This window comes from Pagrus major, chromosome 24 (assembly GCF_040436345.1).
Source record: "Pagrus major chromosome 24, Pma_NU_1.0".
Lineage (NCBI taxonomy): Eukaryota > Metazoa > Chordata > Actinopteri > Spariformes > Sparidae > Pagrus > Pagrus major.
In genome coordinates, this window is record NC_133238.1 from 11,713,597 (window position 1) to 11,741,075 (window position 27,479).

A 27,479-nucleotide genomic window follows, 5' to 3' on the forward strand; every position below is an offset into this window, starting at 1 on the left:
TCAACGTTGACTTATTTCAAAGACATTTCTTTGGAGGCGAGCCAGACCTTCTGGAGGAATAAACATCCAAATTCTGATTTAAAGCCCTATAACGGCGGGAGGAGAGCTCAGAGATGACGTTTTTACTTTCAGGATTAAAAAGTGGATTCATCTTCACTCCCGTTAATCAACCTGACTGCGGCAGCGTTGCGCGGAGCTAACCTCCACTGTCGGACGTTTATGTTGTGTGATGTTGACTGCTGTCTGGAGCTGCAGGGGAAATGTACTGTACTTCACGAACATAACGTTACAGAAAGGAGACGAGAGAGAACCGGAGTCTCTGGTGAGTGCTGAGTTTAGTGAGAGTTGACCTGAATGCAAACACAAAGGCACACAGACCCTCTTGGTGTCCTTGTTTGCTAGCTTACGGCTAATGTAGAGTAAAGTTATCTGGCTGTTTGATGTGAATAAACACTCCAGTGAGTTTCATGAATCATGAGGTTATGTTTTATTGTTTTATATACAAGAAAAAGTCTATAAAACTAGTTATCTAGCCAACAACAATAGTAAACCCATGTCCTGTTTCCACTTGTTCGCTAAAGGAGCTACACTTAGAGTTAGAGTTATCCCTGCAGGTCTGGTAGTGCAGTCAGAGTCAAACCCTTAGCATAAGGTTTGAATTTCCGTTTAACCATAATCTGAAGGAAAAGTGTAAAATTGCTTTTTGTGCTGCAAATTTAACACAAAGTGGCGATTTATGACCAATTTCTCCAACAATTTTTCACGCTATTAAATGAGGCATGAATGTCAGGAGCAGAGACCAGGAGACAATGCAAAGAAAAATGTAAAATAATAAAAAAAACATACATGTAGTTTGGCAGTGAAATTGCACGGCTGTGTAGAAATGAATCAGCGAAGCCAGAAAAAAGGTGACCTTAATATCGGGGTACATGCCACAGTGAAGCTTGATGAGTGAAATTACAGTAATTTTCCCTGTGACATTCATTCAGCGGCTTGAATCAACTTCTGCAGGAAGTGACATGCAGGCCCTGTTTCGAGGAGACGATAAACATCCATCAGTGCTGATGGTAAAGACAGGGAGGCTGATTAGACCAAGGCAGGACACATCACCATCAACTGTGTCCCCAAAGCTTCAATTACCTGCTAGAAAATGCAGATTGTATCACAGGCCTCCTCTCCAATGTCCTCGTGGCGTAGTGGATAGTAGACCAATCTGGGCTGCTCTCTGTCGAGCTGCCAAGGTGCACAGTGTGGGCCAACAGCTTCCTTTTCATGCGGGACCAAGTGGGGAGAGTGTCTCTTTTGATTAAACGTTTTGGATGAGGCTGTGGTGCGAGCCCGGCGCAGGTTGGCGTGGTGCCGTCGCTGCGCCGCAGGTCTGCGGGACTGCTGGTGGATCCCCGCGGTGAACAGTTCACACATCTTCAGTCACTCGCACCGCATGCAGCCGAGGCAAATTGCCAGAATTGTCAATTCACTAAAACCAAGGATGTTCTACGCCGTCTGATAATAATATATGATTTACAATCAGAACATTCAATCCTTCAGATAAAGAAAGTACATTTCAAACAACAGCAATGCTAAGATGTTACTTTTTAGTGTCTATCAGAGGTCAATGAAGGTGCACAGCAGAGAAAACTTTAAAGCAACCATGTACAATTGCTTTGGGATGTCAGTGTCAGTCTTAATTTGTCCAATACCAATTGGTTTACGACCAACTACTGTACTTTGTGTTGCTGTAGGAATTCAGACTACAGTTATGAGCAGCTGCATCGGAAAAACGAACATTAACTTCAGCCTCCTAGTTTCAATTCCCAGTCGGACGTGCTGGACATTTCTGACTGCTACAATATTTCAAGGCAATATTCAATATTCAAGTCAAGGCAACCAAGAACCAAGTCAAGAGTAAACTTGTAAATTCCTATCAATGTTGTGTTAGTGCTTAGTCTGTTTTTATCTTTTATGTATGGCTATCGATACTTTATAGGGGAGGTATCTCATAAGCCATTTTTGGCCTCTAACTTCATTTACACATTTAAAAAAAATATTTTTTATGTTTTATGCAATTAAAAAATATATAAAAATATATAATTATGCAAATAAACTAAACTAAACACCAATAGGCTAAAATTAATTCAGCCAACTTAAAAGGAGCTTTTCACTCTGTGTGGTTTCACTTTCAAAATACGTATGACTGTAAAAGTAGCTAAATTTAGGCTATTGACTAGTAGCCTTTGATGCTAAGGCTAGTTAGCAGTGGTGGACACTTTCCTGTTTCCCATTTTGGCTAGCTACATTGTGTGAAAGTAGCATTAGCGCTAATAAATGCTGTGTTGGCATAGAAACAGTGACACACTGCTACGATATTCAACATAGATAGGTTGACACACCAGCTAAACACTAGCATGTTAGCATTGTTACTTAATTAATAAATTAGCCTATTAGTTAATTAAATATTTATCAAGAAAAAGAGTGCTTAAAACTAGTTTAAAATATTCCAATAGCATAACGGTAAGGCTAGCAAGCCACTTTCCTGTTGCCCAATTTGGCTAGCTACATTGTATGAAAGTAGTAATTAGCGCTAATTAATGCTATGTTAGCACAGTAACAATGACACCCTAAACTAAGATATTGAACATAGAGGGTAGACATACCAGCTAAACACCATGTTAGCATTGTCACTGTGAGCAAGTTAGCATACTGATGTTTAGTTCAAACAGCTAGTGTAGCCACATAGACGTGCTAGCAAGGCTATAAACTCTTAGCAGGCTATAAAATCTGTGACTACTCGACCAAAATCTGATTCGTATATGAATTCTGTGGCTAAATTTACGAAATACAATGACTTCAACTTCTTAAATTATCCAGATGGATTAGCTTTTTATTGCTCCTTCCATCTATTATCGCTAACATGGCACATTAATATGGCATCCTGACTTTTTCCCAGTATTTGACTCCCAAAATGTTTCCCTTCAATGTGTTAAATTGTGAGATAAGATCAAAAGAAGGTAGCCAACTTCTCAGTGAAACACATTGTTAAACATATGTCACAAAAAAGTCCTTGTAAAACTTGTTCAAACAGAGAACTGGAAAGGTGAGTACTTAAAAAATGCCCTCTTTAGATACGGACAATTTCCTCGTTTAATCTGTCAAAGCTGCTTTAACAAATTGGACTCAAAATCGATTCAAGTAGACATTTCCAAGCACAAAACATGGCACTATTATGACAGTCATTTCCTCCCAGCGTCTCCAGCACCTAACAACTGGGACCAATAAGCACACTCCGGGCTTATAATCAGCAACAGGTTCTCATCAGCACAACAAACAAATCAAGAGCCAAGGCAGCAAACCATCAGAGACAGAAAGCAGTCAGACCACGTACAGGAAATTAGACAGGAAACTGCAGCGACGCCTGACAAACAACAGCGGGGTAACCTGCCTGTTCCACACACAGTCAGGGACTAATGAGGTGATGAGTCTGCAGCCGTGCAGACAGGTGACGATCAGCTGATCAGTGGCTGCAGCTAGTGGGCAGGTGAGGCAATGACAGGAAGCCTGAAGTGACAGGAGAGGGAAAAAGCTGGAGGCAGTGGAGCCATCGCTACATACTGTCAGATGACAGCTTACAGAACACATCTGCTTGCTCGAGGGGCTTCGTTTTAACACATCCAGATGTGATACTGATGATGTGAGCAGATTAGGCTGCTGGTGTTTTCTGTTTTTTGTTATTGTGTTACTTTGAATATGTATGCATGTTAAACGATTATGTCTTTTTGTGTTTAAGTTTGCTGGAGAAAAGGCAGCAAGAGGCAGATTTTGGTTGATACTATGAGGTTTTTTACGTTTTGGATAATCGTTCATGCAAGCAACAGCAGCTGTGATGCCCCACGCCTTCTTTTCCCCACTTTAAATTGTCTTAGCGTTTCTTGTGCAGCACTTTTACATTCCATTTGCTTTCCTTAATAGAGTCTCAGGCTGCTCATTTGCCAGAAACGCCCGTGAAACTCTCAGCTCGCCAGAGGTCCCGCTGCAAAGAATCCCCCAAAGCCCCCAAACTTTCTCCACGCCTCTCAACATCATTTTAAAATCAATACTAATTTCCAATAAATACAAATTCCATACACATCATCCACAGGTGCATCGGAGCGGCCACGCTGAAAATGAAAAAGACAAAAACAGACAAACAGAAATCGCAATCCAATCATAATTTCCAGGAAGCTTCGGTTCCATTATTGGGAGGCCTGTACATTGCAGCAGCCAGCTGAATCAGCACTTCCCGGGGTTATTTCTCATAAGGCTTGCGTAGTGAGCGTCGGGGACCTCGTAAATATCCCAGCTGCACAGCCAGAACAACACAAGTCTCGCCTCAGTGCACAAAACATTAATGCAGATTCTTTCCCATCAGGGATTCTGCTCAGATTTTAATCAGCGTGCCACTTGTAGAAACGGTTCCCTCTGCAGAAAATGAGCGCCGCCGCATCTGGAAGACGAGGGCCGCACAGGTAAAGAGCATGCTGACATGGGATGTTACCATCACCGGTGTCCGGCAGTTCACTTTCTGCACGACCTTTTAGAAAATGGGATATTTCTCGTCCTGACACTTTCCATAACAGATTCCTTCCCTCGGGAGGAGAGACGGCGACTCCTCTCAGACACAAAGAGAGGTGAGCCTCCCGACTAAACTCCCATACAGATTAAGTCGGTGTCTGAGCAGGAGGGCAAAGTGCATTCAGCGAGGAAAGAGGATTGAACGGAATACATATCAGAGTGCATCCTGGTTAAATCCCTTGATGGAGGACATTTAAGGCAAAACTAACAAAAGCTTCTGATCAGTGCAGCTTAAAGGAAATCCATTACTGGAGGGCTCAAGTGCCTTTAGTTCTGGCTCCTGGTGTCCATACAGCGACTGTACTGCATCACGTGGCCAAGTGGGGTAAAAAGGAAAAACCTATGTGGGATGATGACGAAATGGTAGGAAAAGCGCGCGCGCACACACACATACACAGGACGTATGCGCACGCGGGCACACCCACGTGGATTTCTCTCGCGCCCGGCTGCCAATTATCGACTTGACATGTTGGAGTCTGTCCATGGTGCTGAAATGACTCGCCTGGAGGATGTTAGCCGGCTGCATGGGAACTTTAATCACACCGTGGAGGTCTGCTCACACACGCACATCAACACATCGAGACAAAAGAGTACAGCTACCTCAGTTAATTCATTAATATTAAGATTATAGCACGTGCAGTAAACATACCGAGTCCGTCACTGTGTAATAGACACGCGCACATATGTCCAATAGGCATTTTAAAGTGGATACAAAATAAAAGTGTGCACATCACTTCCGCTTTACGTCCAACATGTATGTTTCCCATATTGTCGGAATTAGTGATTTTCCGCCTGCACTTATTCTAGGCCACTCAAGTTGTGTGTGCGTGTGTGTGTGATTACAGATACGGTTGCGTCACCGGGACAGATGACTGGCGCAGATGTAGAGTCAAGACCGCGCGAACACGACCGGAAGTTTGATTGTGTGCCCTTCAAAATAAGATAAGGGGCAGTGGAACAAGGAGAACCACATTTACTTGTTTTCCGATTTGGGCTTTAATAAAGCATGTCCGGAAAAATAGTGACACTGAACAGTAATTGTTTTTTGGGGGGTTTCTTGGCATGACAGTAGGTTTTGGAGCGGCAGGCCTCATTTAATTTCTTCAGACCATTTTTTTTGTTGGTTCTGCTTCTTTTTTTATGTAAAGGAAAGTCCAAATAAAGAATCTCCAAGCTAAAACAGTGCTGTCATAATGAGTTAACAGGCATACGTAAGCACACTGTAGTCAATTCAAATGAATCGACTTAACTAAATGTAATTATGTTGACTTGATGTCAATGCAGTGAATACATTTTGATTTAATGCCTTTAAGATTCCAATGTTGTCCTATGTAGTTTAATTTTTTGCTGACTTTTATTATTTTTGGCATAATACACACGAAAGTGGTTGTTTTTTTCAGGCACCAAGCTCTGAATATAAAAGTAGAGTCAGACTCATGCCTGATTTTTGGAGCCAATGTCGATATTAGGGAGTGACAAAGCCCATCATCGATGTATCGGCCGATATGCACTTTTTTAGCTGTGATTGCTCAAATGTGGCTAGAAACATTATGACAAAGATATATAATTGAGGCAGTTTGACAATAAGCTTAATTGTCGAAACAACATATAAAAGTAAATATCACTGTGAACTGAATAATTATATCAAAAGCATCTTTTTCTGCATTATACTTTCCAAAATGGAGAAATCATGTTGGTGCATATCGATACTGATACCGATTTATCTGTGATAGGCTACTATAATGAATTTAAAACTAGTCTGATTATACCTTCTCCTAATTATTCTGTTTCCATCCCATTTTAAGGCAGTCACTCAGAGCAGTAATTTCGCTAAACTATTATTGTGAAAGTCCTGACCGGAAGCGGCCGTCTTCATCTCCGCCATCTTGCCGCTGGTGCTCCGGGCTCAGATACGATCAGCAGTTGGCAGGACAGCCGAGCCCGAACACTCCTCGAGCGGGGATGTGCCGCCTCGCACTGACGTCTGGGAAGGTGTCACCGGACGCCAGTAACACCTCCATTTTGACAAATTCAGGAGAAAAAGGCTTCTGTTTTTATTTCTAGTTAACAGGCGACAGTTCAGTGCGACAGCTTCAAGTTTGAGAAGTGGACCTGTTCTCGTGCGGGACGTGCGGTGGAAGCCGCCCCGCAGGACGCATCACCTGAAAGTGGGACTTCAACTTGAACAGGAGAAAAAACAAACGTACCTGAGGCGAAGCTGCAGGATGAGACGAGGGGAGGCGGAACACGACTCGGACATCACGTTACCGTTTGTGCCGACGGCGTGATTCACAGTTCTTCCACCATGGAGGAGAAGTTCAGCCGACTCATCTTCATCCCCATCGCGGCGGTGCTCTTCTTAATGATCGGCTACCAGTACGTGTGCCCGGCGGACAGCAACACCTGCTACTTCAGAAGTGACGAGAAGGGGCTTTTCCAGCGCTACTCCTCGGGGCTTGAGTTACTTTACACCGAGCCGGAGGTGGACGAGGACCTTCCCTCCAAAATCACCTCCAAATTCAACTTCACGGAGCGGGACCTGGACCGGCACGTCGACTTCAACATCCGAGGAGACGACGTGATGGTGTTCCTCCACATTCAGAAGACGGGCGGGACGACGTTTGGGCGGCACCTGGTCAAGAACATCGAGCTGGAGCAGCCGTGCGACTGCCTGGCCGGCCAGAGGAAGTGCACCTGTCACCGGCCCGGGAAAGCCGAGTCGTGGCTCTTCTCGCGGTTCTCCACGGGATGGAGTTGCGGCTTGCACGCGGACTGGACCGAGCTCACGAGCTGCGTGCCGGTGGTGATGAACAAGAGGGACAAGAAGAGCGCCCCGAAGAGCAAGAGGTGAGCCGTGAGCCGCAGGACACTCACTCATTCACCGTCCAACACGTTATTAGTCATTTATTATTTTATTACATTCTAATTAGTATTAATTAGATCTGTTCTCATTAAATAATTCACTCAGTCATTGAGTCACTCACTCACTCACAGATCCACTCAGTGGCTCCCTGAGAGTCACATATAAGCCTGATTATTCACTCAGCTCAGTCCTGTGTAAATTCATTCACTCATTCACTCACTCACACCTGTTTTCTTACTCATGTTGATCTGTACATAATCTTTTCAATATTAGGTCAGTCACTCACTTATTCACTCGGTTATTTATTCACCCCTTCACCCACTCACATACTCACTCACTCACTCACTCACTCACATTTACCCCTTCATTTCCTCACTTAATGGCAGTCACTCACTTATTAACACACTCACTTATTCATTTATTTAGTCACCCCTTCACTCACTCACTCACTCACTCAGACAAAGTCACTCACTAACTTAATCACCTACTTAGTCACTCATTAGTTTGCTCATTCACTTATTCATTTACAGATTCACAAGTTCATTTATTCATTCACACCTTCACTCATTCATTTATTAATTCACACCCTCACTCACTCACTCACTCACTCATTTAGTCACCATTTCTCACGTCACTCACATACTCCCTCATTCACTCACTCATTCACTTCACTATTTATTCATTCACCCTTTTAGTTACTTACTTCACCCTTTCACTCTTTCACTCACTCAGTCACGTATTCATTCAGTGACTCACTCACGTGTATTATTCACTGGTTCACTCACAGACTATTTCATTCATCCATTCATCCATTTAGTGAATGAGTGAGTCAGCGCGTCGTTGAACAAGTACGTTCAAAAGGGGGCAAATGAACAAGCCGAGCTAACTGAGCTGTAATCAATCATAATAGATTTATACGTGATCAATACGTTATGAGATGCACTAACACAGATTCCTGGGTGTAATTGACATGATTAATTGATCAGTGAGTAATCTGTGGAGCTGCTGCATCGTTCAGATTGACATTATTATAAATTAAATATGAGTGTTTTTGGACATAATTTGAAGACAACAAATTGGGCATTTTTCGCAGTTTTCTGACACGTTGATGACCGAGTGCCGGCTGCATCGGTCGATAACGGAATAATTATTAGCGGCAGCTTTGTAATAGATGGTTTCGAGCCGAGGAGAGGAGTTCTGACAGGAGACCGGAGTGAGCCGTGAAGCTTCCCTCGCTCACCCGGAGGCACTAGGTCAAAGGTAACTGGGTTTCTTAACAGTGTAGGTTTTGGCACCAATTTCCTGATCCCTCCAGGCTCATGCGTGTTCCCATTGGCATGTAATGCAGCGTACAGAGCCGGCTGAGTGTTAACATTCACACGAGATCAACACCAGCAGCCCAGCCAGCAGACGGGCTTCCTCGTGTGAAGGTCTGTTTCAATTTCCTGTAATTACAGAAGCGATAGAGCTGAGCTTAAGGGAGTAAATCACTTAAGAAGGGCAGGGCCCTCTGAGGTGTGCCGCCTGCGTGTTGAAGCCAATTTACCTTGCAGTTGGTTCAGAGAGCAAATCTCCATATGTTACCGGGAGTGTTAGAGGGAGGGGTGACAAGGACGGGGAGCGCCTTCGAGAATCCTTCCAATCCATTAGCTGTCCACTGTGGCAGCCATCAGACTTAATTTAACACTTTTAAATTGTTTTGAAAAGGCGCCTCCGAGCCGTATCAGTGCCACGAGTGAATCAACAACACTCCAGTCAACACTTGTCAACTCAATATAATAGTCAGTGGAAAATCAGCACTCATTAACATTGGCACTTTGCTGTGCACAAGGCTGATTGCAGACACGAGTTGGCTTCATTTGTAAAGATGGGGACCAAATCTGAGCCTCTGCAGCCATCAAGTGACAATTTTTTAATCATTATTTTGACAAGAGGAGCGTTGAATTCCACTCACAGAGATAATAAGTGGATGGACTCTGGTGGGTGTTGACTTACAGAAGGATTCTTTCTGTGGTCTGTCGCAGCATCAGACGATATGCAGTATAATATGATACTGCGCCGAGCGATGCTGAAAAGTACTCACAGATAATGTGATGCCTTATTGATCCCCGCTGCAGGTAATCGGTCTGCCTGGCCCCCTCAGCAAGGAGGTCAGAGGTCATCCCAGCTCTTGAGCAGCTTTTAGGAAATCAGCGTCTTCCTCAAGGACAAATTTGTTTCAACTGTATTTAATGGTGCCATTGCAGTCTTGTGTTATAATTCACAAAGTGTGTCTCTGCAACTACAAGGTGTATTTGAACAATCAAGGTATCACAATAAAGGGAACGCTTGAAATATTTGTTCAGAGGTGTAAGTATATATGTCACTGGGTCTGAGTAAATGAAGTTGGCACACAGATTAAATGAAAGATTTTATTTCTGCCTAAAAAAATTTTAAAAAGTACAATTTTAGCATGAGTATCCCTTAGGAATAATGCAGTAGCAGCTCCAAATCTCTAGCTAACCATAGCAAAACATCTGGTTAAGTTCACCCAAAAAAAAAATGAAAATGCAGTCCTTATCTGCTCAACCTCATGCTGATGGAAGGTGAGGCAAAGTTTCCTAGTCCAGAGAATCCTCTGAAAAACATTATTATCATTATTATTATTATTATCCAAGTCTCTAGAAGCCTTGATGCATGGTTGAACTTGTGCAGATGGGGTGCCCGCTAACGCTTTTAGCGTAGCTTAACATCTCCAGTAAAGATTTTTGGCTTAAAAAATTGTGAATATTAATGAATATATCTTAATTCAATTGAATTAAAGGTTTAATTTTTAAGCCAAAATTTTCCCTGTAGCCGCTGAGCTGAAAGCGCGACCATGCGTCAAGGCTTCCGTAGACTTGGGTGAACTTACCCTTTAACACGCATTGAGTCATAACTCATTCTATACACGTGAATTTGTCGGACGAGTGTGAGTCACAGCTCATTCGACAGCCATACATCTGTCACATGAAGTTCTCATTACCCCAGGTCAATGCCTGCTCGATTTTCCGTCCAAACACTTTAAAAATTATCAAAATAGACGAACAGTTAAGTGAAGGCCTCCTGTCATTTCACATTAAAACTGCAGAATAAGGACAACGCAGAGCTCATTCTGCACCACGAGGCTTCACGTTGTAGTTTTATCGGACCTGAAAGGCTCTTGTCCTGTCACTTTGGGCGGCGTAGCATCCCCGTGATGGACTGTGACTCACACGATGATGGCAGCAGAGGGAGCGGGAGTGAGTTTGTGCATGTGTGTGTCAGTGCGTGTGTGCTGTATTCGTGTTAAGATGTGATACTGCTCAGCTTAATACAATATTTAATGCGACTCTGTCCTATTCTCTAAGATCCCTCTGCTTTTTTGCATTTCAGCTCTGATCCTTCTGTTCTTAAGAGAAGTTAAACGAGGTTAGAGAGAATTATTGTTGTTTTTCCGATATATCTACAATCCCTATCGTTTCATTCTGTACTTTAGATCTAAATTTAAGACGTGATCGTTAAGACTATGTCATAAGGCTGAGGCGATTTCGAGCACTCAAAACATTATGTCCTAGTCCGATTTGCAAAAAAACTCAGTAATAGCATGTTGATGCTGAAGGATGACTCGTGTCTTATACAAGTCACATACAGCAGTGGGAATGCAGACAGTCAGGGATCAAACATCATGGGAATGGATGACGCCCACACTTAGCTTCAGGCTACATCCAGCAGGGTGTGATGTAGCTTGCAGAGAGTCCTATCTCAGCCCTCAGACCCACACTGGTTTGTTATAACACGAGGCTTTCCTATAAATCCCTCCCAAACAGCACATTTACTCAAGTACTGAACTTAAGCATTAGTTCCATTTGCAGCTACTCCACTTCTGCGTTCTGGATAGAATTATCTGCACTACATTGTTTAAGATGAAGCCAGAGGTTTACAGTGTTGTTGGCTTCTGACCCCTTACATAAAAGCAGCACGTTGTTGCTCCTTGTCACGTTTCGTATGGCACATTTTATCAACATTACAGTAAATTTGGTCTGGTAAGATTTGGCGTGGCCAATTCTCCAGTCGAGTGCTATTAAACACTGCAGAAGGAGAAGGCGCAATGACAGTTGTGTAATTATAAGAGCTCCAGTGAAAGCTCAAACCATGGAAAACAATTTAGAAAATATGATGGAAATATAACATTGTTGTTTCTTCTGTGCTTTAATCTGGGGAAGGTTACAGTCTCCACGTTGCTCAACAAAAATAATGTTTTTGTGTCTTCAGTGGATGATCAGACAGTGAAACCATTGTTTTCCTATGGTACGGCGCACCTGTCCTATGTTGCATTTCTCTGGCAGTTGCTAAACTTTCTCCATCACTTCAATTTCATTGCACAATTGCGCACACAGCCACACTTTACAGGCGCACCACACAGTTTAGCCCTGCGCACCATTTCCAAGGCATTTTCGAAGCAATGACGCCTTTAGCAACGAGTCTCCAACTAGAGTCGGACTAATATGTTTATTGGCCGATATTGGCCTCACACAGCTATGTCAGTATTGACTAGTGTGTTGTCCAATATGTGCTGATATGAAACTTTATGCAGAAAAAGATGCTTGTGTTAGTCTGTAGTTATTAGTCTGATGTTTATTGTTAAACTGTAGAATTTCATGCATCTGTTACATATCTTAGTCTTAAGTGTTTGATAACCACATTTGGATCTGTGCAAAAAAAATGTTTATGTATATATTCTGTATGTATATACAGTACGTATATGATATGGAGAAATATATGGAGATCATATCTGTATCGGACCCAAGAATCAAGTCTCAATTGGACTATAACACCAACCAACCAAATTTCCATTTAGATTCAGTATCAGTATTAATAATCATATTATGTAAAATACAATAATTAATCAGCCACAGTGGCCGTTTTCCTGCACAGCCAGTTCTTAAAACGTTCGAATACATTTACATCCACAGAGCCCACACCTAGCTTCTTCTCCTGCCTCATTTCCATACTGTCTGTCTGTCGGTGAAATACATTCTGGGTCTCGGGGGGGTTGTGAAATGAGATAAAGTGTGACAAAAAATCCTTCAGTTTGCACTGAATGTACAGAATACTTCAAACACCTCTCCACAATCCGCATCTGGGTTGTGTCCTCCTTCATGATCAGTGTATCGCTGACAGATACCTGCACTTCATGCTTCAAGAGGTTAATACTTTGCACATCTGGACTGATGTTGAGCTGTTGCTCCGTTCTGAATATTGAAGCATCTGTCTGCTTATGGGCACTTCACAGTCACCTTGAAGTCACCTCTCTCCTACACAGCCCACCGGTGTAAACACCAGCAAATACACAAACTAGACACTGATATAGCTTGGCCATACCTGCAATGTAATAGGTGAATATGTATCTTATTTTTATTATATTTTTAGTGTACATCATTGTGGGTTGTTGTTGTTGACAGACGAAAAGTTTGCTCGAAGTAGATCCGTGTATATGAATCCAGAAATAAAAAATGAGACAGTAATCACTAATTAGCACCTTTGTTAGCAAATGAGTTGGCATAGAAACCAGTTTGCCCTTAAAGTATTTTTTTATTTTAAGCATGTGTAAAGTGCAGTGGGTATCATTCCTATACAACAGAAGAGACTGAAAAAGGCAATACAGGACAAAAACAAGTAATCATACATACAAAATAAAACAAATAGAAGAGCACTGATCACACAGATCAGGTAACTCACCTGATGTGCACATTGTCCATCCCTTCCATGGAGGAAACCATCGGTGTCCAGATCCTTCTTAATTCCTCCCATCTGTCATTAGGGTTTGTCGGATTCCTCTAGGTGGAGGGCATCAGTCAGTGTTGTTATCCAGGATTTAAAAGTTGGCAGGTCTTTTCTTTTCTTGATCAACAGAAGAAGTTTCTTTGCACAAAGGCGATTGTAAGACAGGAGACAGTGGGCCTGGTCTTATTTTGACATTAAAGATCCTTTAAAAAAGCATTCAAATATTGCAAACCAGAACTCTTGTAATTTAATTTAATTGTAATTTAGGGCTATGGAGTAAATACGCCTCTGTATCAAACAGCGCCTGTGTATTCCTGGCCACAAATAATTGCATATCATAGATGCTTTTTTGTTTTTTCCTTTCCTTCGGAGATTTGAAAGGTTCTTGTGTGCATGTAGAAGGTCTTGGAGGTTAAAAAAGGTCAAAGTCTGCACCAATAGACGCTCCCCCCTCCCACAGAAAACACTGTTTATTGGTTACAATGGTCTTTAATGGAATAATAACAGATTGGTTGGCTTGGGTTAACCCCGGGTTAACAATGTGTGTGTGAAAAGGGTGGGTCCGAGGGTCAACTCATAGCCCGGGGCTAAGGATAGCTCTGGGCTGAGAATATGCCCTGTGAAGAGCCCTGTTTAGAGGACACTCCAGCAAACTGATGGTAATGATTTTGACCACAGCACATCACACTTATAAGGAAATTGTGTATTTCACCTCCTGTCGGTTTTTCCTTTCTTTTTCTTCCATTCACTCCGGACTTAACACAAGCATTTACCTGCATCAATCCACGTGCCTTCCTTACTTCTGGCAATTTCCCTCCTAACAGGCAAACTTCAGTGAGTGATATGCGACCTGTTCAAGTAGTTTTTGATAGGCACACCACTGGTCAGAGGCTCCTGCCGGGCTTTGCTCGCAGCATGGGGCTACAGCATTCACATCGCAGCGGGCTACGAAATTGCTGTAAGGCCAGACGTCAAACCGGCTTCAATTGCCGGGCTGCCCTGTTCGTCCTCGGCAGTCGGCCTCACACTGAGCAGTCAGAGAGTGTAACCTTATTACTGACCTCATTATTTCAGATTAGAGCAAAGAATGCAGGCTGGCCAAAAACGCAGATCAGCCAGAGTCTAATTAGCCCAGTTCATTCTGGACTCAGTTAAGGTGGTTTTAGCTATTAATTTGGAAAAGGCACCCTATTATGATGATGATAATAACGACACTAAAGGAATTAAAATATGCAAAAATGTGCAAGAAGTGGATATGGTTTAGAAGTCAAACAGGGATGGTGAAGAAGATGATTTTATTGAAATGCAGTTTTCAAGATTATGTTTCTTTTTGCTAAACCATGTGTGACGGAAATACTAAATAAACTCTATGGTGAAAAACATCTGGTTGCAAGTTTCTGACATTAATCTCCCCTTGCAGTTACAGCGAGTCAGTTTAAATCCTCGGCCAAAGAGAGACGTATACAGAGATTTCAGAGAGGGATGTATATTGTTGAGTAAATGTGTTCAATTGGAAGCAGAGAGTATTTCTCAGAAGCTTTAGGCCTAATGCTGCCCTTTTACTGTCAGCGCTGCTTTTGAATGTAGTGTCAGTCTCCAAGCTTAGACGTCAAGTTATTTCGAGCTGCTGACAACCAGACATTGTTGTAAAAACTAAATGTGACAAGAACACGGATTGTCAAAAAAAATTGACCTTCAGTCGCCGGAAATCATTCAAAATGCTCCCAGCGGATATGGATGACTTAAAGAGAGACTACAGGTTTTGAGGGAAGAAATTACACATTATTTCTCTCACTAATGAAAAGTTGAATTAATAATCAGTAAAACATATCTCTGCTCAGTTCAAAATGCTTTTGCTGACCATAGTCACACGGCAGCCTGAGCGTGTGATGCTCAAATGGTTCCAAGTCAAATTTGATAGCCTGTTAGCTAACGTTAGCATCCAACCAATTCCTAGATAACGTTAACATTCGATAGTGTGACACGATATGACAGGAGAGGCCTAAATTAATTCTAAAATATCAACATATATCTTGGACACATTTATTTAACCCTGAAAGTGAAATGCACTGGATGTAATCGATGAATGCTAACGTTGCTAATTAGCTATCAAATATGTTGTTTTACCTCAAAACACGGCCCGATGTCCCTCCATCTTTTCCATCATCTTCTCAGTTATTGATAGCCTGTTAGCTTCTGTAACACAACAGCTAATGTTAGCATCCAACCACTGCTACTTTCTTTACGTCATCTTTTTAGCTGCTGATCAATCAGGAAGTGGTGAAATGTAACAACTTGTCAGATTCCCTACCTTCAAACAACTTACAACTTCAGACGATGGCCGACACAAATGGCCACCATGTGATTATGGTCTGTAGTTTTAAGTGGTCTTGCATGTTTGATGGCTAAATGTTAGCTAATGTTTCAGGTTTCTGTTAATTAAACTAAAACTAACTTTACAACCGTGTTCCACATACACTACTGTTACAGTTCTGCTAGCTAAATGCTAAACGGTAGCATTCAGCTACATTCAATTTCCACTGTCACTTGTATCCAAAAAGTTACTTAGCCTCAATTTAAGGAAACTAAAACAACAAAAGAGGCAAAAGTTGCCTGTTCGCTGCTGTTTCAGAGGCTGTTTGCATTTCACTGAAGTTCTGATTCGTCACTTCTCGTGGGTGGAAAAGTATACCTGATGTACAGTACTTGACATCAGAGTTTTATTTTTGGCAGAGGGTGAATGTACGGGGTCTTTTGGGAGATCCTATGCTGCAGCTTGATGTTGTGATGTAGGCTGATAAAGCATAAAACCCTCCTCAGGTAGCTTAGTATCCTGTCACTGCTTTCTATCCTTAGGCGACACTGACTGGCCTCATGCAGGAGTTGTTTGCTAATGAGGTGTAGACGTTAGGTGTGATCATTTGGATCTATGTTTTACCACGTCTCCTCACACTCACGACACAACATACCCTCACCAGCCTGTCGTTGAAGTCTGGCTGAATTAAAGATATCGCCATTTGCATGACTTGGCATGGTAATTTATGCCACAGTCTGCTACGCCAGTACCATGGGAATTGCGACCTTGATCACATGCCTTACAGCAGAATGATGATGATATTAGCAATTAGGCCCGAAGGAAAGCGGAATGACCTCTGAACTCCCTGTGGAGGGAGGCAGGCGCAAGAGGGGAACTTGTGGGTTGTGAAATATTGGTATTTATACCAAAGTGACCCTCAAAAAATTGTTTTGTACTTAGATTTATTTGCTTTATCTTTAGGTGAGCAGTCTATAAGGAACCAAAGATAAAGCAAATGTTTACCCTTAAACTGATAGCTTGACACTGAATATGAAGCTATCCACACAAGTTTCCAGCCCTGGCCTTCCACAACTGTAGTGAAAGCTGTAGATACAGTTTATTAGCACTTCAGTCTTATTTGTGTCTCATTAAGTCCAACTTCTATTTGTGGACATGTTGCTTCTGTGTTTCTATGCGACAAATATTGTGTAATACATTGTTATCAACTGGTATTGCTATAATGGTAAATGTGGCAAGAACCATTTTTGTGATTTGTATTGGAACGCTGTCAACTCCGGTATGAAGTCATTCCCACCCCTGACTTTCCTTGCCAAATCAAAAGCACCATAACTCTCAGCAAATAAGCCAATTATTTTATTTTGGAGTCTTACTTTTGTAGATTTAACTACCATGATTTTTTTTGCTCTCAAACCAACATCCCTCTCATCATTACACTTTTATTTTCTACAGTTAAGAACTCCAGAAAGAAACCATCCTGTCATCAACATATCAAAACACTGAAACATCCATATTTACAGCCTCTTGTGGGAAAATTCCCAAATTTCCTGCTAGGAATTACCACAGGGTCCCTTTGTGAGCAAACTTTTGTAGCTGGCAGCATACAACCAACACTTTGTGTCAAGAAATATATGCCTGAAGACATTTATTGAAAACACCAGAGGCTAATTTATCCTTCTGATACCCGATATCATCATCGTTTAAACCAGTAGCTAATTGGACATTGTGTGATGGCATATGGAAGAGCACTGATGTCACTTACAAATAAAAAAAATATTCCTCTACATTTTTTTTCAAATATTCAGACAGACTTTATGATTAATTCCTTCACTTTAAATTCAATAGTTGTACTATACAGTCTTTAAATTAGTTTTTCCAAAAATCACACAAGGATTTGGGGATTCTACATGGATATGTCTGGTTATCATCAGCCTTTTTCCCAATATTTTTTATGTTTTTTTAATCATTTTGACAATTGATTGCTTTCAAAATATCTTCACTTACTTAAATTGTAATTATGCTAAGTCATAATGACTTAGCCCTTCATACCTATGAGAAAATGTCTCTTACTTCATGATTTAGTATCTCATAATTATGGAAAATGTGTTTGTCATATTTACTATACTATCTTTTAATATTTGAAAGTTTAAGAAGGTTAAGATAAGAGTGATAGAGCATCTTTTAAATATCTATTAAATATGAGGAAAAACTGCACTTTATAATGAAAGGCTTCCATAGAACAGGTGCCATTGTAGTTTATGTTGACAGACGATGGTTTTCATTATGTTTTAGAAAAGTGCTGCAGGTAAAGTGGAGCTACATGAAGCTCCAAAGTCAAGTGATAATATTTGGAACGCATGCCTTTAGAGAGATTTATTAAAATGGTTGTTTAGGGTCAAGTTCAAGCACTTACTAATACACAAAATGTGTTGTTTCTGTTCAATGAAAGCTCTCAGTGCACTGCCTCCATGACAGGCGGTGGCGTCTTGTATTCTTGTAAGAAATGCGAGATATTCAGAGGATCTTGATAATCTCTACACTCCTTAGGGGGATTAGGGGCAGTCGAAGACAGGTTTTATTATACTAGGGAGGAGGAAGGGATGTAAAAGGAGGGGGGATTAATCCTGAGGAGTTATTCAGAAACCTGTCGACTGGGTTGAAGATTGCTTTTTAGCAAACAGTGTGTGTCGATTTGGTTAAACGAGGGAAAAAAATCACAGGAAGGAAATCTCTGCTAGATAGCCATCGTGGAATGAAACCGTTCAATTATATGGGAACGCCGTGAGATTCAGCATTTTTGAGCCATGTGTGATCTAGCAGGCTGTACCTTAAATTTGAATCTCTGTCTAATTCACCAGTGTGATGATAATCTGAAGGATACGAGCTGTGAATCACTCATGACTTTCAAAGGCTCGCTGTCAAAACGCCCGCTGGAAAAACATACAGCAAAGCGTTGGAAGCAGCCTTCACATACTGCTAAAAAGTGGATTGCCTTTCAGAAATTCCTCTGTAGTTTGTGTGGGTAGATGTGACCTTTGCAGAGTAGTCTCCCATTTATCCTTTCCATGCAAAGATTAAGATGTCAAGCAAAGGTTAAGGCTAAGACGCTAAAGCTGCACATGCCAGGTTGTCGTGGATGTCCTCGACATTATGCTTTCCGTGGGTGTGTTTAAAAACCAAATGAACTCTGGGAACTCTGGAAAAAAATGTAGCTACCTGAGCTGCAGCCACATTTTAATAAAAACAGATGGATGATTTTGTTCCCTGAAGAAGCTTTCCTATGCAAAGATTTGTCTTGAACCCTGAAATACTGTGCATCATTTAGTTTGTGTAAGTACACGCCGGCTGCGGCTCCTCACATAGTCTATCACCTAGTTTTCAGCAAAACCACATCTTCACACCCTCGCTCGCCTGGACACCTCGTCTTTCTGGAAGCGTTCTCGGTTCCCTCGTCTCCACACCAGCATCCCTGGGGCTTTTCCTTTATCGCCCAAAATAGCATCTCATATCTGCGACCAATGAAGATCACAGTGCAGCACCAGTCCCCTCGCTCGTCATTTTCTCTCCTCACACGTTCAGTCTCAATCTGTGCTTCTGTAAGATTTATCAAGTCGTGTTCCAGGCCGATGTTTCTCTACAACTTGGTTATGCTTCGGAGGGGGAGAGTGCGCCCGTTGGCAGATCATTTAGGGCTGAAGGAGAGTGCTGTAGTTTGTATGTGTGCTTGCTTGTTGGATAGCGATCCCGCTGCGCGCAGATGGGCGCGGGGATCATTTTGCCTGTAATTGGCAGACAGAGATTAAATTAGTACAAGAGAGAGAATCAGATGAGTGAAAATGGATCCCGCTTGACCTCTTGGTTTGGAGACTGATGTGATGAGACTTGCCCGGTCTCTGTGCAGCTGAGCAGCTTCACTCTGTCATCTTGATAACATCCCCTCTAACATGCGGACCTGCTGGTGCTGAATCCGTGCCCTCTGACATCCCTCCTCCATTTGTCTAATTGCCAGTCTCATTTACTTTTTGTGGAATCGGTGCCCCTGTGCTGCGTTTAATGGCTGTTCTCGTTTGTTACTTCTACTCCCCCAGTCCCACAGTCAAGTTGGCTAAGCTGAAAATTGAACCGGGCTAATATTTTATCCGCTTTGCTAAATGAAGTGTTATCCACAAGGTCCTTTCTGGTCTAAAGACTACATGTTCTCCCAGCTGAGAGTGTCACTGCAAACATGACCCTTTTCAGAAGAGCTTTGCTTTCGTGTTTTGGGTTTATTTTGATTTTAAATTGTGGTATTTTTTGTGTTAAAGCCACTAAGAAAGTATTTTTCTATTACATTCAACATTCATTGAGTTAACATTTGGAAAAAGACATTGTAAGTTAAAAAGGTGCAATATGTAAGAACTGGCTGTCTGTTGAAATCATACTCCAAACAAACAGGGGGCAGCAGTTTATATGGCTAATGTGTAAGCAAGCATCACCTTATTTATTCACTTAGCAGACGTGGAGCAACATAATCATCAATTTCGAGTCATGTTCTTGTCAACTGGATAGATACATGTCCAATATTCACTATTCTTTTAGCTCCGTTTTGGTCTCCACCAACTCCTGAGAGACCTAGCTAGCTTTGTTGTTGCTAAGTGCTCGCCATGTTTGTCAGCTAGCTTTCTTTTGAGCTACTTTTCAGCTCACAGCTGCAGCTGCTTGCTACATCTGGAAACAAAGCTACAAGAGCAGTGGGAGTGAACCAAAGCATTAAAGCTGCAGGCCGTAAAAAAACAAAACAATCCGCTGAAAGACACTAACCTTTAAGTTGAGGGGAACTGCAGAGTCGGGTGACAATTCTCTATTGGTTCCTCACTATTAACAAAGCCTTTCACATTACACAGCCATTTTATCCATTGTTGATATAAGATATAAGTCTTTATAATATTTATCTTTAAAGGCAGTTTTCAGTTATATAACAATTAATTGTCGTTGAGAATAATGTGAAAATTTGTCCTATTTATGGAGCGTTAAAGAGATTTCTGACTAATATATAAACAAAATTCAAACAATTTATGAGCCTTGCTTTATTCAACGTTAAGATTTCTGTTCTGGAAATTATGCAAACAAGTGCATATTTAATTAGACAATCCCTCATTTGCGTATCTAAACATAGTATACCAGAAAACCTGTAATACAAAAAATGTCTTAATGTGAGCAAACAACTGGAGACATTTCACTGTGATTATTATCCTTCAGTAAAAAAGCTATTCTGTAAAAACTACTCACATCACATTAGTGTCTCCCTTTATGTAAATATATGTCTTAGCTTTGATCGGGGAGAGGTAGACATCTGTAAACTCAGACGGAAACAGAATATTGACACCTGAAACGTGGGACGATTACGAATAAGATTTCAAACAAACGGTAAAATAACAGAACATGATTGAATGAAAGCCTTAAGAACAAAGAGAACATTGGGAGTATTTGCATTTGACAGTCTTCTTTAGGCTGCTCTCGTTCCTCTAAGAGACAGGATTCATTCTGGATGTGAGAAATGTGTTTCACACCCCGAAACTTTCAGAGAAGCTGTCATTATCACAACCGAGGGGACATTTAAAAGTGATTTGGGAGATAAAACTGTTAAAAAGGCAGCATGTGACTACAGATGGAGATGACGGAAGGTTTTTCTTTTTCTGGTCAGATAGTAATTCCCACTTGGAGGCGACGGTTAAGGGATCCCTTGCGGGCACAAAAACACCTTTAAAATGGATTTGCTCCAACTGTGAGCGTTATCAACACCCTGACTTCAGTGTGAAATCGATGCAGTCCTGTGCTTGTTTTCAAATTCGCCTTTTCTCCCAACCTGGCTAATAGAAATGCTCGAAAGTGATACTTTATTGACGCTGATCATTTGTATGTGCTGTGAAACACCCCAACTAAAAGCAACATGATGTGTTTTTAATTTTAAAAAGATGAAATAATAAAGATTGTTGTCCACCCAGACACTTTTTGTATGGGCTTCCTCCTCCCCCGCATAAATAGTTTCCATCAAGGCTTTTATCATGAGATGACTGTGTCCTTGATGGTAGTGAGTGAATTAACAAGGCAGATATCGATCTTTCGCTGCGAGTTTCCTCTGTAGCTTTTTGATGGTGATTTAGAGAGTGAGTGAGAGAGAGAGAGAGAGAGAGAGAGAGAGAGAGAGAGACAATCAGGGAGAGAGATGGAGATCAATAGTGTTTGCAGGTTTGCTGTGTGGAGAAAGGTGACAGGCGGCGAGAAGGGCATGAACGAGGCGTCGGATTGATCGGTGGCAAAATGGGACAAGCTGATTTAACTTGGAATAACAGCGCACGACCGCACACACATGCGATATTTGTGTATCGACAACAATGGTGCTGTTACATGACAGCGTCTTGTAGGCCATGTTTCCCTTATATCTCTCTCACAACATGAGATTTTGGCTCGATCAATCAGGTGCCCGAGAACGCCCAAAAATGTTCCCACTTTGTCCCGTTCAGGCCGGAAAGACTTGAAAGCCATTTAGCACATTAGCGAAGAGGTTGGGCACGGGCATTGAATAAATCAGGCCGTATGACAGATGTTGTTAGAGAGAGATTGATGGTGGTGAAGAGTTGTTTTAGCTCAGGAAAGCCAGTTATAGGCAACATGGTGTCAGCGCCGTTTCTTCATGCGGCATGCAGGGATTTCACAAGAACACCAGAAGATTTAAAGCTGCTATAACCAATATTTTTAGATTAAAAGTTGCAATATTTTGGTTTAAACGTTTTGAAAAATTAAGTTAAATTATCAAAAAAATGTGTTATTATACAAAGACATGTATGTATTGTGTTGCAGAGATACATTGACTGAAGTTAGCATGCTAACTAGCAAGCCACTGCCCGTCCTCCCAGTCTGGACCACTAGCTGCATGGCTAAATGAGCTAGCTAACAGCAAGCCACAGTTAGCAGCAGTTTAGCGGTCTGGTAATATGCTGCCCCCTATTTGTTTGGAATACCTCAATGATTTAGCAGCTAAAGAGCCTCACAGAGGAGCTGGTGGAGACCAAAAATAGAGCTAAAAGGAGCTTTAAAGATATAATATGTAACTTTTCTGCATTAAAATGTCCAAAAACAACTAGAAGTTTGGTACCTAGATGTTGAGTTGTGTACTTACATAATCCTAAACATTTCCAACTATGTTCAAACCCAGAGAAATCCTAATTTTGTACAAGGTAACGGTGAGTTTCGGTGAGAAAGACACCTGCAGAACACCTCCTGCTGGCGATAGCATGAATCTTTTCTACCTTTAATAACATTCACAATCAGAAGTGACACCGTCTGCTTCCTGCATGAGAAAACCTTCCAACAAGTAATTATTCTTGACCTTCTTAATCTGACCCTGCCTCTGTCCCTGACACGAGTAAGAGGAGAGCTTTGACATTTGCTGGTCTTTGTCAATAGGTCACGATGAAAGCACAGACGCAGAAAGGCGGGGTTGCATGGACATTTATTGATCTGGCTGTCTCGCGGTTAGCTGTACAGATAGATGATAGGCACAGGAGGAGGAAAAGAAAAGACAGAGCTCTTTTCCAGTAAGTACAACAAAGGCCGCTGTGTGAGGCGCTCGCGTGTGTCCATCCATCTCCCGCTGTCCGTTCAACCCGGCGAAGATGGCAGGGTAATTCACTTAGCTTCCACTGTGGATGGCCATTATCTTGGGGTGGTGTGTCTGTCTGCGGGTGTGCTCCGCCATGATATCATCATGGCACTCACTTAAGTGTAGATCACAGCTGATTGCTATCTGCCATTTGGCAATAATTGCTAAATTGTGGACCTTTTAGGGCTGTTTGGCCGTGCATTCTCTGCTTGGTAACACAGCTTCTCTCTCAATTAATCAAATTTGTCTGTTTACGAGCGACTCGGAGCATTAAGAGTTGTGCAGACGCTCCCATTGTGAAGATGAAGGGGCTCGGTGCATTTTTACCAGGATGTTTAATGCTTTTGTCACAAAATGACAAGCCTTTCATAAGCATAGTTATATATCAGCCAATGATAGAATAATATAATCATTTAGTCCAAATCATACTCATTAAAAATCTTCTTTTTCTATAAGAAAGTGAAGCATTCTGCCATCATGAGGCCAATTATCTGCCAAATCTTTTTTTTTTAAGAAATGAGTGCAGTCTGAGTGTTTCATGACAGCCCTTTCTTTAGTTTTTTAATCTATCCTTTCAATAAATATATTCAATCATTAAAACATGTTTTTTTCTTGAGCTAGAAAGAGGAAACTTAAAAACAGCACTCAACTGTACAACTTGTAGACAAAATAGTTTTAAAAAAAAGCAGAACTTACTGAAAACTGTTTGGCAACAGGCAGGTAAAGGAAGAACAATGGCTGGCTGAGGCAGGTGTATGTACTGGGGAGGCTGATGAGGGAATCTGGAGCAGGTGTGGAGGTCAGTCGATGTGGAAAGGTGGCAACACACTGGGGACAACTGCTGGACAGGGAGGGAGTTGCATGCTCTCAAATGACAGAAGACAACAGGGACTGTGTGAAAATTAGAAAGGGGAGGTTATTGTTTTGTTCGAGGGTGTCGCTCTTCCCCAAATCATACATACATTCATACACCAATGGTGGTCCTCCTTCAAATATAATTGTAAAAGAATGAATGCATACATTTCATATTACATTTATCATTATTATGTTATTATATATGTATTTTACATTTTAACATTATTATTCCATTCCTATTAACTTTTCTGCTTTCGTTGACTTAGTATTTAACCACTGCTGTATTCATTCAAGTTCTGTGGTTGGTGTTGTTGAGATGTTCAGTTGTATCAGAAAAAGACAAAGACAAACAAAAAGTGAAACACAAGGTGTTGCCCCAACTTCACCCAGTCTCTTAGCAACAGAGAAAAAGATGACAAAGCGTCATAATTAGCTGTTTCCATTGCCCGTTTTTCAATGTGTTGTAGCATAAAGAGGCCTTAATATAACAGCAGAGGCTGTCCAGCTTTACTGATAAGAAGAACTTACTCAAATTAAGTGTTTCGCCAGGTGAAATATGCCAGAGTGTGTCTTGGCACTCTCGTCTAATCACACAGGTGCTGAGTGTGTATGTATTGTACACAAAGTAACCCACAAACCGTATGGGATCTGATTTTTGGGAGCCCATCCAGCTCATCGCAGCCGTCTGTGCTCTTCTTGGCCAAATTCAATCCACAGAGATTTGCTCACAAGGAGGGGAAATCAAATGGAAAACACTGCTGTACACCAGGAGTCCAAGAATTAAAGCTCCAACAAGTTATACAGCTGTAGGGGGGGGGGGGGGGATGTACTGAAAAACTGACTGTTCGTGTACTATAGGTTTTGAAAAGGTGATTTTCCAGGAGCGGCATTGCAGTGAAATGTCCTTGAATCTGAATTCTTTATTTAGCTGGAGAATGAAAAGCTCCCAGACGGTAAACTGCAGCCCTGAGGAATGAAAGAAATAAAATGTTCTGCCTTTTATTCCGGCTTTCTATTTGGTTTCTCGCTTTGACACCGTGAGGTCATGGTGATCTTTGCGCGCAAGATGAACGTTTTCAATTTTCCCTTTTATCTACGCTGACTTTCTTTTGAAAAACTTTTTTTTGATAAAATGGCTGAAATTCTCCCCGGCGCTGACTCCTCCAGTCACCTCACTGTTATGCTGGTCATCTCTGAACTCAATAGATAAGAGCGGAAAGCTGTGTTTGTCAGTTGAAAGCTTTTTTCGCGAAGGCTGGGTTACAGCAATTTCTTTTTCTTTCTTTTTTTTGAAGCGCCGTTCGTGGCAGATCAGAGTGATCCAGAAACACGAAAGGTGCTGCAGACGGGGCGGGGGGGAAAAAAAAGAACTCATTTAGAGGTAGGCAGAAGCAAATTGGTTTGACAAAAACAAGAATCATTTCACATCTGCAGGATATTAAATGCTATACATGCTTGGGTTGCATTGTTCTCGATGTCATTATTCTCTCAGACGCACTTGATGATGTTTTTCATTTAAACCCTAATCACACTCTCAGCGCTCTCTATATACTTCCAGCTCTGTGGTATTTCTTCCTGTCTGTATTTCTTTTTTATCTGCAGCAGGATATGAGAAATTTGATGTATAGTTTCATCCTCCTTCGCTGGGTTGAAAATGTAGCTCATGGTGTTTTGCCAGACAGTTTCTTCAACCTTTGTATCATTCACTGCTCACAGGTACCATCTCAACTTAATACTGCCGGCTGTTGCAATTCAGTTTAAGAATGCTGGAGCTATTTGAATGAAATACAATTCATATTATCTGTGTTAAGGTAAACAAAATAATAATAAACAGTGAAATGAAACCCAGTAACTGCTCGGAGGTGGCACTTACTCTCAGAGGTTGAAAGGAAAATAAAGTTTGAAGGAATAGTTTGATATTTTAGGAAATAAGCACATTTTCCTTTCTGTCGGGAGTTAGACGAGAAGATTGATACCTGTCATGCCTGTTGAATAAATATAAAGCTACAGCTTGCAGTTGGTTAGCTTAGCGTAGCATAGAAAAAGTGCAGAGTGTAAAAACGTCAGCATGCCTGGCTAAGAAAAAGTCCAGGTCCAAGGTCAACGCACATTAATCAATATTTCTGTAAATGTGCCAGTGTTAGCCAGCTGGCTAATTTTCAGCTACATTCATCTGGCAAGATGTTTGTAACCAATGATGTGATGATATAATGTGTTAATATTAAACTTCAGAGCTGCTGGGGCTAGCTAGGCTAGCTGTTTTCCCTTGTTTCCATTCTTTATGCTAATTGAATCTAGCATCACTTGGCTGTAGCTACATATTTAGCATACAGTCATCAGAGTGGCAACGATCCAACCCTGGGATAATTTACCCCCTTTACACACACACCAAGGGTTAACCTAAACCCAGGGTTATACAGTGACTAGCTGTGGGCTAAATGTCTGTTGGAAGAAGATACTGATGTTTGTGTATCTCTGTGTTTGTCTCTGCAGGAACTTCTACTACATCACTATGCTCCGCGACCCTGTGTCACGCTACCTCAGTGAGTGGAAGCACGTGCAGCGTGGGGCCACTTGGAAAACGGCCCTCCACATGTGTGACGGCCGCCCGCCCACTCAGGACGAGCTCCCCGCCTGCTACAGCGGTGAAGACTGGACGGGCGTGCCCCTGGCGGACTTCATGAGCTGCCCTTCCAACCTCGCCAACAACCGCCAGGTCCGCATGCTGGCCGACCTCAGCCTGGTGGGCTGCTACAACATGTCCTCCATCAGTGAGCTGGAGCGAGGCCACGTGCTGCTCGCCAGCGCCAAGGCCAACCTGCGCAACATGGCTTTCTACGGCCTGACGGAGTTCCAGCGCAAGACGCAGTACCTGTTCGAGCGGACGTTCGGCCTGCGCTTCATCCGGGCCTTCACGCAGATCAACAGCACGCGCGCCGCCAGCGTTGGGATCAGCGAGAAGGTGCGGTGGCGCATCGAGGGGCTGAACGCCCTCGACGTGGAGCTGTACGAGTACGCCAAGGAGCTGTTCCTGCGTCGCTACCAGTACAACCGCCAGAAGCAGCACCAGGAGGAGCGCCTGAGGAGGTGGCAGGAGAGGCAGCAGAGGCAGCGGATGCACAGGACCTATCTGGCTCAGCTGTGGAGACTAGGCGGAGGAGGAGGAGGGGAGGAGGAACAGGAGGAGGTGAAGGTGTTAGAGGAGGTAGCCACTACAGAGGACTACAGCAGCCAGGTGGTGCGGTGGTGAGGAGAGCACAGGAACTAGAAACACCAATGACTGATCGCTGTTTGATTCATCGTGCTTTACTTTCCTCCCTCCATCTCTCCTCTGCGGTGAATCTGCCAAAAACCTCCTGCCCTCATCGCCTCATAGCTCTTCGTTGGACTGCCGAATGGTGTCTTAATATTTA

At 42.2% G+C, this 27,479-nt stretch overlaps 1 protein-coding gene across 1 annotated transcript; it reads left to right on the forward strand.

Moving 5' to 3' along the window:
• The first annotated feature begins 6,913 nt into the window (after positions 1-6,913).
• On the forward strand, positions 6,914-27,316 carry LOC140992310 (heparan-sulfate 6-O-sulfotransferase 3-B-like). The gene is made up of 2 exons (XM_073462616.1): positions 6,914-7,455; positions 26,560-27,316. The coding sequence occupies exons 1-2, from the start codon at positions 6,914-6,916 to the stop codon at positions 27,314-27,316; spliced, it is 1,299 nt and encodes a 432-aa protein (XP_073318717.1).
• The last annotated feature ends 163 nt before the right edge of the window (positions 27,317-27,479 follow it).

What these genes read in the sequence shown, in the direction of transcription:
- LOC140992310 (XM_073462616.1), top strand. Translation starts at nt 6,914, where the DNA reads ATGGAGGAGAAGTTCAGCCGACTCATCTTCATCCCCATCGCGGCGGTG. An exon ending in AGCGCCCCGAAGAGCAAGAG is followed by an intron (nt 7,456 to 26,559) that starts GTGAGCCGTGAG and finishes TTGTCTCTGCAG; the next exon opens with GAACTTCTACTACATCACTA.